Genomic DNA, 17,260 nt, shown 5'->3' on the forward strand with positions numbered 1-17,260 from the left:
GAAGACATTGGCGCAAAACAGGACGAATCCTCTCCCGTGAGAGAAAGAGGAAACAAGCTCCTCTGATCGTCTGGGTGCTGCTGGCTGGAGTTAACCTCTCTGTAAACAGAGTCTTGATACAGGAGCATTTCTCAAGACTCTACACTATTTATACCATCAGCAGATGGCGGTGATGGGTTTACTGGAGGATCGAGAAACATCTTGCAGAGATGTGTTTCAAAGCAATCTCCAGAGCTCACGTTTGTGTCAGCAAGCCTGCAGCAGGACAAGCCTCTGTCCTATATATGTACCTGGCCTATTATAAAGATTGTGTCATCTCATGCCAAGACACAGTGGCAAGCCAACTTTCAAGCTTATGTTTAATTTATTTCTTGGTCTGTACGATGATGTTCGAAGTTGGTGATCCAGCTGACCCATCAAAATCTGCAGGAGCTGCTTCACTCTCAGAGCTTTGTTTCATTGCTTTATCCAGTTTGAAGTGGAGATGCTGAATTCTAAATTTAAAATAACGTCAGCAGCTCGGTGCATCTATCTGTGCTTGCACTTTATTTTCTGAAAGACGATGACCAAACTAAATCCAGATTTCCTTTTAATCTTGTCTATTTTAAATCAAACTGAAAAAGATATTAAAGCTGCTACTGTGAAACGTGCTGCTCCATGAATTAGTAATTTTGTTTACTTTCTACGCTGGGAATTTTTTTGCCTGTGTTGCTGTTTCTTACTGCCACTCAACGTGAGGAGCTTTTATTTGAATGAGACTATTTCAAAGCACTTTTACGCTCATGTAGAGTCAGGGACTTATTTTTTTTTCTGACAGTTATTTACTTCCAGTAAATATTTCACAGCCACTGGATCTCCCAGATGAAAGCAGAGTTTGCTCTGTGCTCCTTTGCAGGAGTCTAATTAAAAACTGAATAAAATGAGGGGGACAGAGCCTAAATGCTAACTGGGATGGATGCGTCCAGAGGAAATTCAGCAAGGGGAGTCTGTTCCTTGGCACAGGCTTTGGAACCTCCACGTGAAGGCAAAATACGAGTGTCCAACGCAGGAACTACAAGCCCTGAGATGGACGAGAGAGTAGGGGAGAAGCTTGCAGAGCTGAGAGCCAACCCTGCTCCTGCACAAACTGACCGCACGCTGCCATCACTGCTACTTTCTCTAGTAAGTTAATCATTGCGATGGGATAATCAGCACTGCAAAGGGCACGATGGCTGTGCTGCCTCCATGTTTGGGTAATTCCCCACAGAGAATGGCCTGAGACTTCACACTAACCAAATAAAGAGGGGGAGAAGATGAAGACCAAGCATTACTTTCACTGCTATTTCAGAAATAGCTTGTTTGCTGTTGGTTGAGGAAAGATTACTTACCACAGCTGTCTAGAGGGCAAAGGCAAATTGAAATTTGCTTAAGGTTTTGAGAAGGATTTTTCACACAAAATAATGCGTTTGGAGACAAGGGAGATTATGAACAATCCTTTAACAAGTTCCTCAAGCCATCAGCCTGTTTAACATTATTGATCAGTGCAGCCAGAGCACATTTAAAAAAAAAAAAAAAAAAAAAAAAAAAAAAATCAGATTAAAATGGAAATACCTTTCTTGTTCTGACTCCTCATAAACATTTCTCTTTGCAGAGGAGAGCTTCCCTGAAAGACCAGCAGCTCCCAGGCCCAAGGTGATGGCCCTGCTGGGAACACGATGTTACAGCACACGCCAGCTGCTGCCACTCCATGTTTTGCTGCATCCTCCAGCCCAACACACCAGCCCCAAAAAATGCACTACCAGTTTTTTGTTGGAAATTCTTCAGGTCAGGAAGCTCACACTGCTTTCCAAGAAGGAATCTGCATTTTTCACTCCAACCGTGGACATTGAAAACAACAGGATTTACAACTGACAAGCCAATAAGACCCAAAAGGAGAAGAAAAAGGTAGCAGTACACCAAAACCTTAGATTCCTCATAGCCTAGGGAGCAGAATCATAGGATCATTAAGGTTGTAAAAGAGTGCTACGATCCCCAAGTCCATCCTCAACTCAACTCACCATGCCCACAACCACATCCCTCAGTGCCACATCACCACAGTTGTGGAACACCTCCAGGGTTGGGCAGCCTATGCCAGTGCCTCTCTCCTCTTTCTGAGAAGTTTTTCCTAATGTCCAACCCAAACCTCCTCTGATGCAACACCACCTTAAACAAAAATAGCCCCAAAGCAGAAGGGACATCTCATAGAAAGCCTCTTCATAGAAAGAAGCACAGTTTGACTGTGCATTTTCAATGCTCTTCATTTGAGAGCAGAGAACACCGAATCAAAACAAACCCAGATCAGGTATTTAATTGATGTCATCCACCTAAACAACAAAGCTTTCATCTCCAAAGAGCTCATGGTGGCGATCACGACTCTGGGGATTTTGGTTTCAAAATAAATAAAAATAAACACTTAGCTTTCAATTTGGTGCTCCAGGATTTGACAGCAATAGTAGTAAACAATAAAAATTATTTGTGTTAATAGCCTTGTTTATTCTAATGATGCTGGCATTTTCTGTGGAGATTAATTAGCCATAATGTTGCAAATAGCATTACATGTGAAATATGCACAATAAACCAAAAATTATTTGACTGACCTATGTTCTGAAGTAAAATATTTGCAGTAATGAGATTTCAATTATCCTCTGTTATGGCAGGCCATTCTCTACACTCTTCTTTATTGATAGGAGATGTATTGTTTCAGCATTTTAGCTCTATTTATTTTCTCCCATTTGCATTTTCTTATGCACAGAAAATGAGAGATGATCGTTACCTTCTTCACTTTGCATTCAATTTACATCAGTAGCACATTACCTCATCCAAGCTCATTTATCCGCCACAGAAATTTGATAACAAAAGCTACTGCCAGTGATGAATAAAGATCATTTCAAGTGGAGCAAGAGGAAACAAGATGAATTATTGGTTTGAGGACCTTTTGTTTACTCAAGGAAAGAAAAATATAGGATTTTTTCTACCTAGGCAGCACAGATCTCACAGAGCTGTAACTCAAACTCAACATCTCCTATTTGCCTACAGCTGATGCTCCTTTCTGCATACAAAAGTAACTCCATGCACCCATAAATGTCCCTTACGTTTGCTGCACAAAGGAACATTTTTACATTTTTGACTGATTGAACAGAATTGGTGTTTCACAAGCTCGAGCAAACAACTCTTAACACCCAAGGATTGCTGTAGCCTCAGAGCAACAGAGTGCTCTCCAGCCTGCGAGACGCAGCACATCCAGCACAGCACACCGCTTCCCATCAAAGCAGCCAGCCTGTCGGGGAGCGCTCGTGGCGCTGTGAAATGCACCGTGGGATTCTCTTGCATCAACAATAGCACAATATCCATCTTGCTTTGACAACAGCACAGCATCCATCTTCCTTTGCTGGGAACTACTGAGAGCTGCCAGCTCCTCTTCCAGCCCTTGTGCTTTAACAAGCCGACAGAGCCTGCTAGCCTCCATCACGCATGGGTGTGACGTTGGACACCAGCTCTGCACTGTGCACAGGACAAGCTGAAATTGGGAAGCAGGTTTTAAGGAGCAGGTCGTTGGCATAAAGCCCACAAGCCCTCAACAGAGTAGGGTGAATGATGTCAGCTCGCTTTCCCTACAACTCCTCAAGGAAAGAGAGGAGGGGAGAGCTTTGAGCACACTTTGTTTTGACCTTTCCAGAAATGAGCGCTTCAATTTTTTTTTTACAGTATCCACTATTTTTCCCAAAGAAATTCCTCACCATCACATTAAGGAAAAGTCAAAAGGGAAGAAATGGTTTCTTAAGAGTTATAAGTAACATACCATTAAACATTAAAGGCTTTGGATGGAAACCTTATTTTTGGTCAGTCTGGAGCAGGAGCGGTTGGTGAACCTGCAGCCAGAAGTCTGGTTGCTCTCCCTGCTCCAGTGACAGCACTTGTCAGGTCATCTCCAAGTGAATCTGTGCTGGCCCTTTTTGAAATGTGGGCTCTGCTGAAGGCTTTGAAAGCGCTGCTGTGGATTTTATGTGGCAAATAACATCATCTGGATAGGAATGGGCAATCCAGTGCTTTGAAGAGGCTCCTGAAGCTGGCTTAATGTATTCTTGTGCCTTGCTCAACCTCCAAACCTGGCAGCAATATCCTATAGGGCATCAGATGACCCCTAAGGCTGCAGCTAACTAATACATTTCTTCAGCATGGATGCGTCCCCTCAAATAACACCCTCACTGTCATTCCAAGGCTCAGCAATGGCACATCTGGGGACCTTAAATTAAAGGGTTACCCAGAGCAAATAAACAGGAGCTTGCACTTTGGAACTATTGACCGAGCTCCACCACCCGAACAATTTGTTCCTAGGTTTGGGCAGTGGGAGGAAGATGGCAAAAATCCCCCTCATACTCTCCTTTTGTCTTCTGGAAGCTTTTCTTGGTGCCGAAAGTACAGGTGGGTTCATTTTAAAACCTAGGAAATCCTTTGCTCCTGGGGGTGGGGGTTACTGGCACACATAGAGGGTCCGTTTGTCAGTTCACAGTGGGACAACTTGTGCTGTCTCATGAGAGACAAGGGATCAGTGGAACTGCAGCATTTTAGAGTTCCTCTATTTGAAGCTCTGCTTTTTGTTTTCGGTTAGTTTTTTTGGTTTTTTCCCCAGCTTTTATGCTGATTTTTACACAGAAAGTTTCACAGGGATTAATTCTAAGAATGGGATTTCTCTTGAAATCGTACAGCTTTCAGAGCTCGATTCAGCCATTTAGAGCACATGCACCCACACACAAAAGGGAAAGCAGGGAACATGTCACTGGTGGAGTAACATCCACAGCTTCTGCGTGCCATCACTTTTTCCTGGAATACAGCACTGACATCCATAGAACAGTCATTGGGCTTGCCGTGTGGGAAATGTTTAAAGCCAAACCCAGCATGCATTTAACAAAGACTGTAAGGTACAGCCAAAACTGTAGACACGATAGAGTAGTTGATGGATGTGGGTAATCACACATAGTAATGCAGGCTGCTGCATGATTGATCTGTAGCAGCAACAGTTCCAGCAGAGCCTGGTTCACTTCCAGTGCGAGTACTTGGCTGGTGCAAGGCCTTTCTTCTTTTAATAAAACATTGCAAGTAACAGGTATAACAAGGAAGAAAAAAAAAAAGTGCTTTTCTAAAGTGTTTGCTTATCAATGGAAAGTGAACAGAGTCACCATCCACTCAGGTGTATTTCCTAGACAATTTAATACTCGGGTGACAGGACAGGTCTCATCACCAGCCCAAACACCCCCTCACTTTTCCAGGTACTGATTTAGAAGTTGCTAAGCCACAGATGAGCATATGCTTGGTGGGAGGATCATTTTCAGCCAGGGCAAGCACCTTGCGTGCGACCCCATGAGGCTGTCACTTTCAGTTCAAATCAAGTTCTGCCTATAAAGCAGAACGTGGGATTAGTAAACATCAGGAAAGTCAAGATGGGTCTGATGGAGGTGAAGTTGTTTTCATTAAAATGAGATCTCCCCATTAAATGGGTTAATTATGGCAGTTGCCTAGCATGTTCCACCAAGAAGAAATGAAGCAGACCTAATGAAATGCAGCCACAATCAGAGGCATGCAGCTGTGCCCATGTCTGGTTCCCCAGGCACTAACCTCAAGGAGAACCCAACAGGGCTACAAAACCAATGAAGGCTGCTCCATCTCGCTCAATACAACCTTTTCAGCCCAGCTTGGGCTCACGCCAGAGGTTGTGACACATGCTGGAGGGAAGAGAGTGACTTTCCAGTGACTTTCGTATACCATATATAAGCCCCAGTCTTGCAGATGGGAGGGGATCAGACAGCCCATGGAAGCTGCATTGTTTAAACCAAGCCAGAGTTTTTCACCCATCAATAATATCTAGTGCCAAACAATTCTTTTTAACTGAAAGCATGAGGAAGGCAAAGGTGCAAGCTCCCTTTATAGTGATTAAAATCGTTGCAAAAACAATTAGTGCTGCATTGGCACAGAGACAGAAATGCTTCCTCCAACCTGGGGAGCAAGGTCAGTGCTGGCTGGGAGAGCACATGTGGTAGCAGCACGATGGACCACGTCACCAGGTGGCCGCATTGAAAAGCTGGTGACAACCTGGACATCCCCTCTGGTCCTTGGGCCAGCAGTCTGGAGTTTGCAGTGTTCACACCACCTTGCTTCAACTTCTGTGTTCAAACAAGATGTCTCTAAGCAGCAGCATGAGAAAACCTTTGGTTTTCCCTTCTTTAATAGCTTATTCCAGTTCAGTCCTATCTATGATAGGAGGAATTCACACCATCTGCTAAACTTCAGTGCTCCTAATCACCCTGCCATCAGCCAGTTTCACCTACCAACTGCTTTGACTCCAGGTTCCCCAGTTAAATTAGACACCGAAGAAACCTAAAGTAGGCAGTAATGCTCCCGAAACATCACTGGCCGTGGGGCAATGGGGGATGATGAACTCGTGAGAAGGGTTTTGCGGAAGAGCAGAGCCCTGCTGCCAGCCCCATGGCCACTCTGCAGCCTGGCTTTCTTTTCCAATTGCAGTCTTTATTGAGAACAAAGAGGCGAACACAGTTCTGAGCAGGACAAGGCGAGGCAATTCAAACAGGCTGGAAGAGTTTATTCCTGGGAACCTCGAGAGAGAATGCATAGAAGAAAAATGCAGCTTTGAAGAAGCCCGAGAAGTGTTTGAGAACACAGAGAAAACAGTGAGTAGCCCTGCTGCAAAACAGCCAAAAGCCTTCATCTGGACCTCACCTGTATGGAGTGCTGGGGTGAAGCACAGACGGGGGAGGACTGAAGAGCAAGGGCAACCCCATCACCCCTTGGATATCATTCACAATCCATCTGTTGGGCTGGGAAACCTTGTTAGGGGGTGGGTGCTCACAACTGGGACTACTGAGGCAGTTGCTTCCCTTCAAGCCTTTAAGCTTTAGAGCCACTCCTTGAAGCCCAGGAAACAGAAACCAAGGGAATTATTTTTTTTCTCCTTTGCAGATGGAATTTTGGAAAATATACATTGGTAAGAGCTGCATTCTTCACATCCACACGCATAACATTTATCTCTCAGTGCATAACCAGAGGCTTATGGAAAGAAATATTTTTCAGCATTCAGGAATTGTTTTATCACAGAGTCACACACTCTGAACACTGTGGTTGCTCAGCCTATGCCCATCCCATTTGTATAAGAAACACAAGGAAAAAAAAGATTACTTAGCCTCTTCTATACAGAAGCAGGGTTTTTTGGAACAAACAGCACAAATCTCACTAGAAAAGAAAATAAAAGTAGTTCACACAGTAAGCCCAGGTCACCTTCTGGGCTTCTGTTTTCAGCTGCAGCACAGAGCAGAACAAGATAGTAAGAGGTAACACCCCTCCAAGTAGTAAATGCTCTGTTCTCAAGCGGAGATCTCCAGATAGAACACAGCCTCACACAGGCTCAGTATGAACCCCTGGAAACGCCACAATAAATGGACCCTCAATATGGTCACAGCAAACAGCTGTTTGCAGTTCACACCAGTGGTCCCAAGGCTTTGCTTCTCTACCTTTTTTTTTTCCCCCCCAGCATCTATTTCCTCCATTTCAACCCCAAACCCCAATGACTCCTTACCGAAAAGATTTTAATGCCCACTAAAACATCTGAAAGAAATTTTAAGTACATTTTGATAACTGAACTGCTTCGTAGACTGGCAAAGCATGCAGAACATCTCACTAGAAAACCTTAAATAATTCAGATTATTTGGAAGTTATTCAGTCCTGCATTGCAGGACTGTCCTCTGAAAAACTGTAACGCGATGGAAAGCACAGCAGCAAGGTCCTAGGCTGCAGCAAGTGAGGATTTGCTCAAATGCAACAACCACGTGCACAGAAATAAAGGAAAGAAGCTGCTTACCTTACCTTCCGAAGGCTTCAGGTATGCAAGGATCTCCAACTAGATTTCCTCACCTCCACTGCCAACCCTTAGATGAGGTTTGGGGAGGGGTGGATCCTGGCTCCATCCCTCCCAGTCACTCAGGTGCACTGCATACACCTGAGCTCCTGGGCTGGCTCTGCCTTCCCACCAGGTGCTCAATCACTGCTTCAGGCTGTAACTCAGCATTTTCACTACAAAAACCAACTGATGAAATTCAACACTGCATTTATTTCTCTGTTACTGGAACCAATTAGCCCCCCAGAAATAATGAACACCATCTATTCACTGTCATCCAGAGACCTGCCCTACTGCTCAGTTTACAGGATCTCACTGCTCACACCTGAGCTACCAAACCCCTCCAAACCATCTGTGCCAACCCCAACATCACGCCTTAAGCAAGACAGTCCCATTCTGTCTTTGTTTGCAGGCTGCCTTCTGCATTCCAGCACCTTCCTCAAGGCATTGTTAATGGCCAGGTGTACTGGTAGGACATGCCTGTTCCTTACTGCTGTTGCATTGCCATGTCAAAATGTCCTTTCCTGTGATTTAATGTTGCTTTTTTACTCTTTACTCCAGACCACCGACTTTGCAATATCAGGCATTTCTACTCCTTCGTTTCTCAAATGCAGGCAACTGGGTGAATAAAAGCCTTGGCTCATTAAGAAAAAATAGAGACCTGCTAATAGTAGTGAAATGTTTAGAAAGAAACCAATGACGTAGGCTCACAGCCCTAGTATTCAAAGAGGTCTCCAGACCCAATACACACAGAGGGACAGCAGTGTTCAAACAAATTCAGATGAGTAAAACCCAACCACTCTCGATGAGACAAGTCTTTGAACTTCGGCTGTGCAACCAAGCCAGGACATGAGATCCTGCTGAGACGTCATATAAGTGAGATGAAAAAAGTAGAACTAACCCAATAGGAGACAGTGTACATAATTGGGCCTTTGGATTAAGCACTGCTGCTGATGTTCCCCCAGTGCTGACGCTGCTTGTTGTGCAATTGTGTGCCACAGTTGCGCTTGTTTCCTACCACAAAGATGGAAGGCATGCAGCCTCCTGCTTGTCTTCAACAGCAGGCTTGCACTTGGCCACCACCAGACGTGGTGGACACTCGTGTTTGTTAATTCTCCTGTCTTCTCTCAAAGATGGAGATCAGTGTAACTCCAATCCATGCAAAAATGGAGCCGTGTGCAAGGATGGAGTAAGCTCCTATGAGTGCATGTGCCCACCTGGGTATGGAGGCAGAAACTGCGAGATAGGTATGTACAAGGGGCATGTCTTGTGCTTGTTCTGCCTTCTTTGAAATCCCATCTGATCAAAGTGGGCATAACAATTTTCATCCTAATTGGGGGCTGTTTCAGATATGCTGCACCTTGCTGTAAGACATTGTATGAATGTGCTCGTTTAGCCTGCAGCAGCAGGACCGCGAGGGATGTGCTTTAGGGTTCAGGAGCAGATGTCTCCCTCCTCTGCCATCCCCTTCAGAGCACCAAGATGCTCTTACATGGGGCTCACTCACCCCATGCGCTCTCATTCCTTTCCATCCTCACGCCAGATGCTGAGTGTGGCAGGACCATGGCAACCTCCCCGCCACGGCCCCCTGATAACGTAGTAGTCCTAATTACCACCAGCAACCTTGATTCTAAAGGCAAACAAAAGGCAAATATTTTCCTGATGGCTTGAGGAGTCTATGAAAACCAAACAGCTGATAATTTAAGCAAGAGGGATATTCAGCTCTTATATTTATAATATAATCAGAGGCTGTGCGACTCGCATAATGTGCTAGACTCACTGCACTAATAAAAGATTCTCTTTCTAGTTGTGCTTCTGCTCTGGCAAGAGAGGAGCGTACGTTAAAAAGAGCATTTCAAAGCTGCATCAAATTTAAATAGGCTCACTGCAGATTTCTCATGGAAGCGAGACAGAAACAAAAATAGCGCCCGAAGTGAGGCGTGAAAAGGATCTCTGTAAAAATAGTAAATGATGGCATTAAAATGACTACAGGAAGGGAGGTGTCCTTGAGGAGGTGGGAGTGGAGTTAATCTGCTGTGAAGAGATCTGAAAACTCACTGAGAATTAAAAGGGTGCCTGCAGATGGGTGGATTTCCACCTCTGAGGGATGGAGGGACGGCAGTGAGGGGTGGGAAGAGGCACCTGCTGTGCACTGGGATGCTCACCGAGCCATGGCTGCCCTATGGATGCTGAAAGCAGTCTGACTGAAAAGGGTCCTCCACCCCAGGCTGCACCGATCTATTGGTGTGTCAGGAAGAACATGTGGTTTGCATGTAGTTTCAAATTCAGAGCCCAGCAGTAATCCTAAGACAAAGCTTTCCTGAGGCACCTAAAGGACACGGGGTGCTCTCTGCTGGCACCTGCACTACAGCTGGATTTCCGTAAGCACAGGGGTTGGAGGGGAGCACAATAGTGGGGAAATCACGTGGCTCTTAATCAAATATTTACAGCAGTCCTCTGGGGCTGCCAAATTTCGGATGGCTCCACAGGGCTGAGTGGCTCCGACTGCACTGGGATTGATATGCAGGGATTGCTGGGGCTCAGCAGCACTTCCTGTAGGACCTCATGGCCATTTCCTTACCCTGCTGTCCCAAAGAGGTGCTCAGCACTCCCTCACCATGAATAGGGTGGGGATTTGCAAGAGGACACCAAGCACAGTCTGGCACAGCTGTAGGCAGCCACAGGCTGAGGCCAAAGGTCAAAGGCCAGGTCCCTACAGCTGCCACAGGACCATGTCAAAGAGCTTTCAGCATCTCATTTTTATTTCTTTCAGACTCTACTTGTGCTACGAAAAATGGGGGCTGTGAGCACTTCTGCAGGCATGACCCACCGCAGAAGGCTGTGTGCTCCTGTGCCAGTGGCTACAAGCTTCATGAAGATGGAAAGTCCTGTAAACCTGCAGGTTAAACCTTAATGCATTCTAAGAGAGTTGGGTTAAAGTTTCCAAGGTCTTCACCTGGGTTTAAGAATCTCAGAGAATTTAGATGCTCTGTTGGAAGCCAACCTTGTTCACTTGCTTAGCAGATGTGAAGAGCCTGATGCTGCACTTTCCCAATGGCAGATGTGAGGCTGCACGTGGAACACACTGTCTAAGCATCCTTTCTTTAGCCTACGCGCATGGAGAGGAGTTCAGGTGTCCGGAATTTCACACAAAAGGCAAATGCCTGTTTCAGAGGGCTGCTCACAAAGGCACATCTCATATTTCCAGATGTGGATCAGTAATTTTCTGGAGACATAACTATTATGCTTGGCTATACACAGATGGCCATTCAACCTGAGCTATTTCTTCCAATAGCTACTACTTCATTACTGATCCTCCACCCAGGATGTCCTGGATTATTATGGGACAACAGAATATCTTTCATCCTGTAAATCATATTCCCTGAGTTTTCCCCACTCCCAGGCTGTTAAAACAGCTCAAACAACACCAGCTTGTTCAATCCCAACCCAACACAGCAAGTTCATTGAGCCACGCACACTCAGCAGAGGAAAGAGGAGACTGAGTAGAGAAAAAACGTTGTCAATTAAGCTCAGTGTAACATTTGGTACCATCATATATCCAACATATGAGTGTAGTTGATATGCCACCTGGCTGGCAGGCAGGAGCCTGCACAGGAATGGGTTGAACTCCTGAAGGTCTGGCTTTCAGCAATCAGACTCTCAGCCTGAGATACTTTCTTTGCTTTCTGCTAACGGAGATACATTCTTTGCACCAGAAAGTTTCACTGCAAGCAATAACACCATCTTTCAGGTTGGGTAATTACTCTTCCTGCAAAAGCTTAACATTTCTTGGCTCTGAAGCCTTCATTCCCAACCCAGCCACCTGGTAGCACTTTCCCTCACTGAGCACTTACTGGAGCCCTACTCCTAAGGTGGACTTTTTAAGCAAATGTGAAATCTCTGCAGGCCATGCTCACATCTGATTTTACACCAATGTTTGTTTGCACAGTGCTGTCAAAAGCTTTTCCAATCAAAGACAATGCCTGATGCTATTTAGTATTTTGACTGCCACTATCAGCAGGAACTCGGCACACATTGCATAGGAGAGAAACGGGAAGAGCTCAGCTGAAATGAGCCCACAGATGAGGTCTTCATTAACAGGAAAATCTAAACTCAAGCATGAGTTTATTAATGTTTTCCTCACCTTGGTGCCAAGCAGGATTATCTGTACAACTGGCAGATATTATTTCCTGCCCTCTCCCAGCTGGACATTCATTGTTCTGGAGCAACTAGCTGCAGAAATGTCAGCCAACAGCCGGGCTGCCCAGCACACAGCTCCCAGGCACGCTCCCCTGTGCTCTGCTAAATAAAGGCACAGCTGTGCCACCCTGTCCAGCGTGCCCTCTGTCTTGCAAGCTTCCTTCTTTATAAAAGTAGCTCGCAATTCATATCTAAAACCCATTCTGCTTTTGTTGCTCTTGCAAATTGTCTGTATGGATGCTTTGGGCACCGATCATTTCATTCACACGCATCTCCTCGCCTGCTCCTTCCCTTGCTGTGACACTCCGAGTCATTGCACTGCCAGGCATAACCTCATCCACTTCTCCTCCAGTGCCATATCCCTGCGGGAGAATCACAGCTCCGGAGATGAGAGGAAAGGTCACCCGCACCGAAAACACCATTGAGCGCTGGAACATCACGGCCCATGATGAGGACGACGCTCACGACGAAGCGCTCGACATCACAGAGCTGCCCCCCTTCCTCCCCACCGCCACCACCACCACCATCACCACTGCTGCCCCTGCCAGGATCGTGCCGATAACTAAGAATGACACCCGTGTGGTCGGGGGATACGACAGCGTGAAGGGCCAGCTGCCATGGCAGGTATGGGCTGCTCCCACGTGCCCCCGTCAGTCACGGCCATTAGCTCCCTCTGCATCCATGCTCACCTTCCATCACATTGAAACCTGCCTCCAAGGCTGCTTTGGTACGAGAGCTCCCAGCTCATAGGAATGCAGCTTCTCTCTGCAGATGGATTTATGCCACAGCAGCAAAATTTCGGACTGGGAGTCTATCCTGGCAAACAACTAAAAGTCAGAGAGGCTTCAGCATGCTTGGCAAAGGGCTACACAGCTCCATTTTTGATGAAGCCTTTCTGAATGGATGGGAAATCTCTTTTCAAAGTAATATTCTGACTCTGTTCTCTTGCAAGCCCTGGCACAGACCAGTGCTGATTGTGGCAATGACCCATAGGGCCCATTCATGCAGGTCAGCCAGGAGGAGTACCAGAAATCTAAACCCAAGAAATCAGCACCCACAACAAAAGCATATTCACTTACTATGAGCCCACTGAGGCTGGCTGCGCTCACGAGGACCTCCACCTCACCGGACACAATCCTCCCAAATTATTTTGCTCTCCCTTTGGTCACCTGGCAGGTGAGGGTGCCCATCCCGCAGAGGTCAGGCAGCACGCAGGAGGGATGCTGTGCGCTCCCCAGGGCCCGGGATGGCTGCAGGGCTCAGGAAAGACTCCTAGAAAGCCAGCATCGGCCAGCGGGCCAGGCTGCGAGCAGCGAGCGGTGCTGCCATCCCGTGGCTGGCGGCTGGGAACGGCCGAGCGGGGGGCTGCCGCTGCGGGAGCGGCGCCAGCGGCTGCAGGGAGGGAAGGAAAAAGCCTGGCGGGATGCCGTGCCGCGTGGGAAGGACAAAATGGGTGAAACAGAAAGGAAATCCATCTTTTCAGTACAGCTCAACGAGTCGGCTGATGGATTTAATTAGAAGTTTTAGCGTAAGGGATGTCCTGGCTCGGGTCCTGCGAGTAGGAGGGCACCGGATGCTCGTATGGTACAGGGACTTAGCATCTTAGCTCCTGTTTCTCTGGTCATTGGAAAGCACTCTTACGAGGTGTGCATGGAAGCGTATTTGGGAAAGTGCATTAAAGTGGAGTTTATCATAGAATACCCTGACTTGGAAGGGACCGGTGAGATTCATTGGCTCCAACTCCTGGCTCTCCACAGGACTACCCAAAAATCGAACCCTATGCTGGGGCTGTCTGACCCCCAGCCTGGAGCAGGGGTCATCTAGGGGCAAGCGCAGCATGGCACCAGCAGTGTGTGAACAGTGCTGGGCAAAGAGGGCTGGGGGCACGGGGACAGGCAGGGAGCAGCTCCTGGCATGGCTGGGGCAGCACCAGCTCTGTGCAATTTAACGCAACCCATCCTACAGCCAAACCCACGCCCTGCACCTCCCTCTTGGCACAAACCCCACAGCTGCTGTTTCCTTCTGCTCCTGCAGGTTCATCTGGTGGACAGCAGCGGTTTGGGCTTCTGCGGAGGGTCCATTATCAATGAGAAATGGGTTGTGACAGCAGCGCACTGCCTGAAGCCAGGGGACAACGTCACGGCTGTGGCAGGTGAGCACTGTGGGTGGCACCGCTGCTCAGTGACTCCAGCGGCTCAGCCCAACTGCAGGGGGTCGCCCCAGAGGCAGCATGCCCCTCCAGCAGGTTCTGTTGGAGCTCAGAGAGGCAGCAGGGCCCAGCTGCAAGGCATGGGGTGCTGCAGCTTCGCAAAACTAATTTATCTCTCCTTGACAAATGGTGTTTCCCCCCCCCCACTCCTGGTACCCAGCTGTTCCACGCTGCCTGCTGATCATTCAGCACAGGGCTTTGGCAAGCAGTGCAATGCCATGTTTTATAGCTATGGCAGAGTCATCTTCCCCAAATTACTTGTTTCCCTCCAGTATGATTACCCAGTGCAGGAAGCACGCTGATGGAGCTGGTCTCAGCTACAGGCAATGTTCAGAGGAGGCAGGGAAGAATCTCACTTTCTTGTATTACTGACAAAAATGAGATTCTACCTGAGCCTTGAAACACTGAATTTGTATCTACAGAAATTGGCTTATCAAGAGGACTCCATCTGCATCTTCACCTTCTGCAGCAGCACAGCTGAGCCCTGGCTGTGAGCTGTGCTGCACCATGGTGCTCATACTGTGGGACCAGAGCCCTGCTCTGTGCAGGCAACAGAAGGCTTGCAGCTTGCACATAGCTCCTTTATTTCCCTACCTGCCTTCAGGCACAAAACTCAGCACTGCACCCACAAACATGAGAAAGTACACAATTCTCAATGCAATGCTTTCCCCCAGAAAAGCACATTTCCCCCAGACAGATGTTTTGTGTTCACTGCATCTGCACACCAGCTCCCTCCCCTTCCCAGCTCAGCTCTGCTGTCAGCCAGCTCCCCATGCACTGCCTGCACACCGCCCTGCAGCACTGCTCTCTTTCCAGGGCAGGAGATGGGGCAGGTAACAAATCCAGTGAGCACAACACGGTTTTGCAGGGCTTCAGGAACTGCTTGATTTGTACTCACACCATGCACAGTGCACGGGTAGCACGTGAATCCTTCACCTCCATTCATGCTAAATGTTCAGCTTTGTTTATAGCATACTGGGAGGCCCACGGAGTGATAGCAGAGATAGAAGAAGCGCTCTCAGCTCTAATTCTTTGCCTCTCTGCCTTCATCACTGAAGCATATTTATGGGTCCCCAGCAATAGCAAGCAGCTGTTACACAAGTAAAACCCTCTCAAAGTCTCCCCCACTTCTTGCATTTACATTGTGGAAACGCAGTCTGCAAAAAAGCTGACACTCACACTGCTACTGCAGCAAAAAAATAAACCCATAGCAATCAGAGCAGCAGCACAGCCACCAGCCCCACCTCGACCGGGCAGCCGGGAGCACCGCCTCACCTCTTTACTGGGTGCTGTCGCTCCTTGCAGGCACACACGGGCACACACAGGCACAGGACACAACCAGCGCTGCTGCAGATGCTGCTTAGAGGAGATCGGATGTTGTGGAGATCACAGCAGAGCATGGGGAAATGCTGCAGCATGGGTTAAACGCTCTGTGCCTCCGGGGCTGAGAGAAGCCATCCTGCTCTCAGCATCACTGGGCCATGGGTGAGGCAGGGGCTCGGCTCAGCACCGAATGCCCCAGCCAAGCCCCACAGCATTCCTCTCCCTCCACCTGTTGTCACGCAGGCTGGGGGGTAAGCAGCCAGCTGCGGGCACTCAGGCAGCTGCACCCTGCAACTGGGCACAGGGACCCATGGGGCAGTGCTACCCCTACAGCCCCACCAGCTGTGGGTCTGCAGAGGGGCAGGTGGCTAACGAGCAGCGGTTTTTAACAGAGATTTGTAATTCTAGAGCACCTTTCCCTTTGGTGCTAGGGCAGCATTGTCATGAGGGCGTTCACTTCAGAGAACACATTGCCACACGCTTTGGCAAAACCCTCTGGGCTGCAGTCACTCGGTCTGTATTTCTGTATTTCTCATCATCTGTGGTGATGGCTGCCATGTGTGATGGCGATGCGTGCTGCTACGGGCCTGGTGCCACACTGCTGGCTGCGGGACTGGGCTGTGGGAGCACTGAGATGGCAGCAGGAGGACACGGCTGTCACCAAGCCCACACCTTTATCTCCACAGGTGAATACAACACAAAGGAGGACGACCACACAGAGCAGTGGCGGCAGGTGGTTAAAATCCTCCCTTACCCCGCCTACAACCGCACCAGGAACAAGCACCACAATGACATCGCTCTGCTGGAGCTGGACCAGCCGCTCACCTTCAACAGCTACGTCACCCCCATCTGCATCGGCAGCCGGGACTTCACCAACAACCTGCTGAGCAACGGGCCGGGCACGGTGAGCGGCTGGGGCAGCATGCTGTACCGCGGCCGCTCCGCCGTCATCCTGCAGGTGCTCACCGTGCCCTTCGTGGACCGGGTGACCTGCCTGAAGAGCACCTCCACCACCATCCTGCAGAGCATGTTCTGTGCCGGCTACACGGCCGGGGGCAAGGACACGTGTGGGGGGGACAGTGGCGGGCCCTACACCAACAGCATCGGGGAGACCTGGTTTCTGACAGGGGTCACCAGCTGGGGTGAGGAGTGCGCCAAGCCGGGCAAGTACGGCATCTACACCAAGGTCGCCAAGTATGTGAAGTGGATCAGGGAAACCACGAGGCTCACCTAAATGTGCTGGAGGGACTGGGGAGGGGGTCTCAGAAATCATTGTGTTTTGATCGTTGTTTCCACATGAACTAATTTCTGCTCTTGGAAGAGAACCCAGTGTAAGCGTGGCAATACGGAAATAAAAAGCCTTTCTAATTAGCCGTGACTGCATTCCTGCATGCTCCACACACGCCCATGGTTGCCCACCAGTCCTCTTCCCCTGCAGCACTACATGGAGGATGGTCCCGGCACAGCCTGCGTGGTCCCATCGGGATGCAAAGCGAGTGGTGCTGGGCTGCAGCTGCTGTTTCAGACCTCAGGATAAGCACTGAGCCTCGCTCATTTCACCGCCACCACATCCAGCCAGCAGCTGATGGGAGCCTCTGTCACTGCTC

General features: G+C 48.4%; 1 protein-coding gene across 1 annotated transcript; it reads left to right on the forward strand.

Moving 5' to 3' along the window:
- The first annotated feature begins 4,320 nt into the window (after window positions 1-4,320).
- On the forward strand, window positions 4,321-17,024 carry F9 (coagulation factor IX). The gene is made up of 8 exons (XM_042876342.1): window positions 4,321-4,440; window positions 6,538-6,701; window positions 6,991-7,015; window positions 9,055-9,168; window positions 10,695-10,823; window positions 12,474-12,745; window positions 14,156-14,273; window positions 16,340-17,024. The coding sequence occupies exons 1-8, from the start codon at window positions 4,374-4,376 to the stop codon at window positions 16,885-16,887; spliced, it is 1,437 nt and encodes a 478-aa protein (XP_042732276.1). The 5' UTR covers window positions 4,321-4,373; the 3' UTR covers window positions 16,888-17,024.
- Window positions 17,025-17,260: the final 236 nt, after the last annotated feature.

Source organism: Lagopus leucura, unplaced genomic scaffold, assembly GCF_019238085.1.
Source record: "Lagopus leucura isolate 7727_CA_CO unplaced genomic scaffold, USGS_WTPT01 Super-Scaffold_100016, whole genome shotgun sequence".
NCBI lineage: Eukaryota > Metazoa > Chordata > Aves > Galliformes > Phasianidae > Lagopus > Lagopus leucura.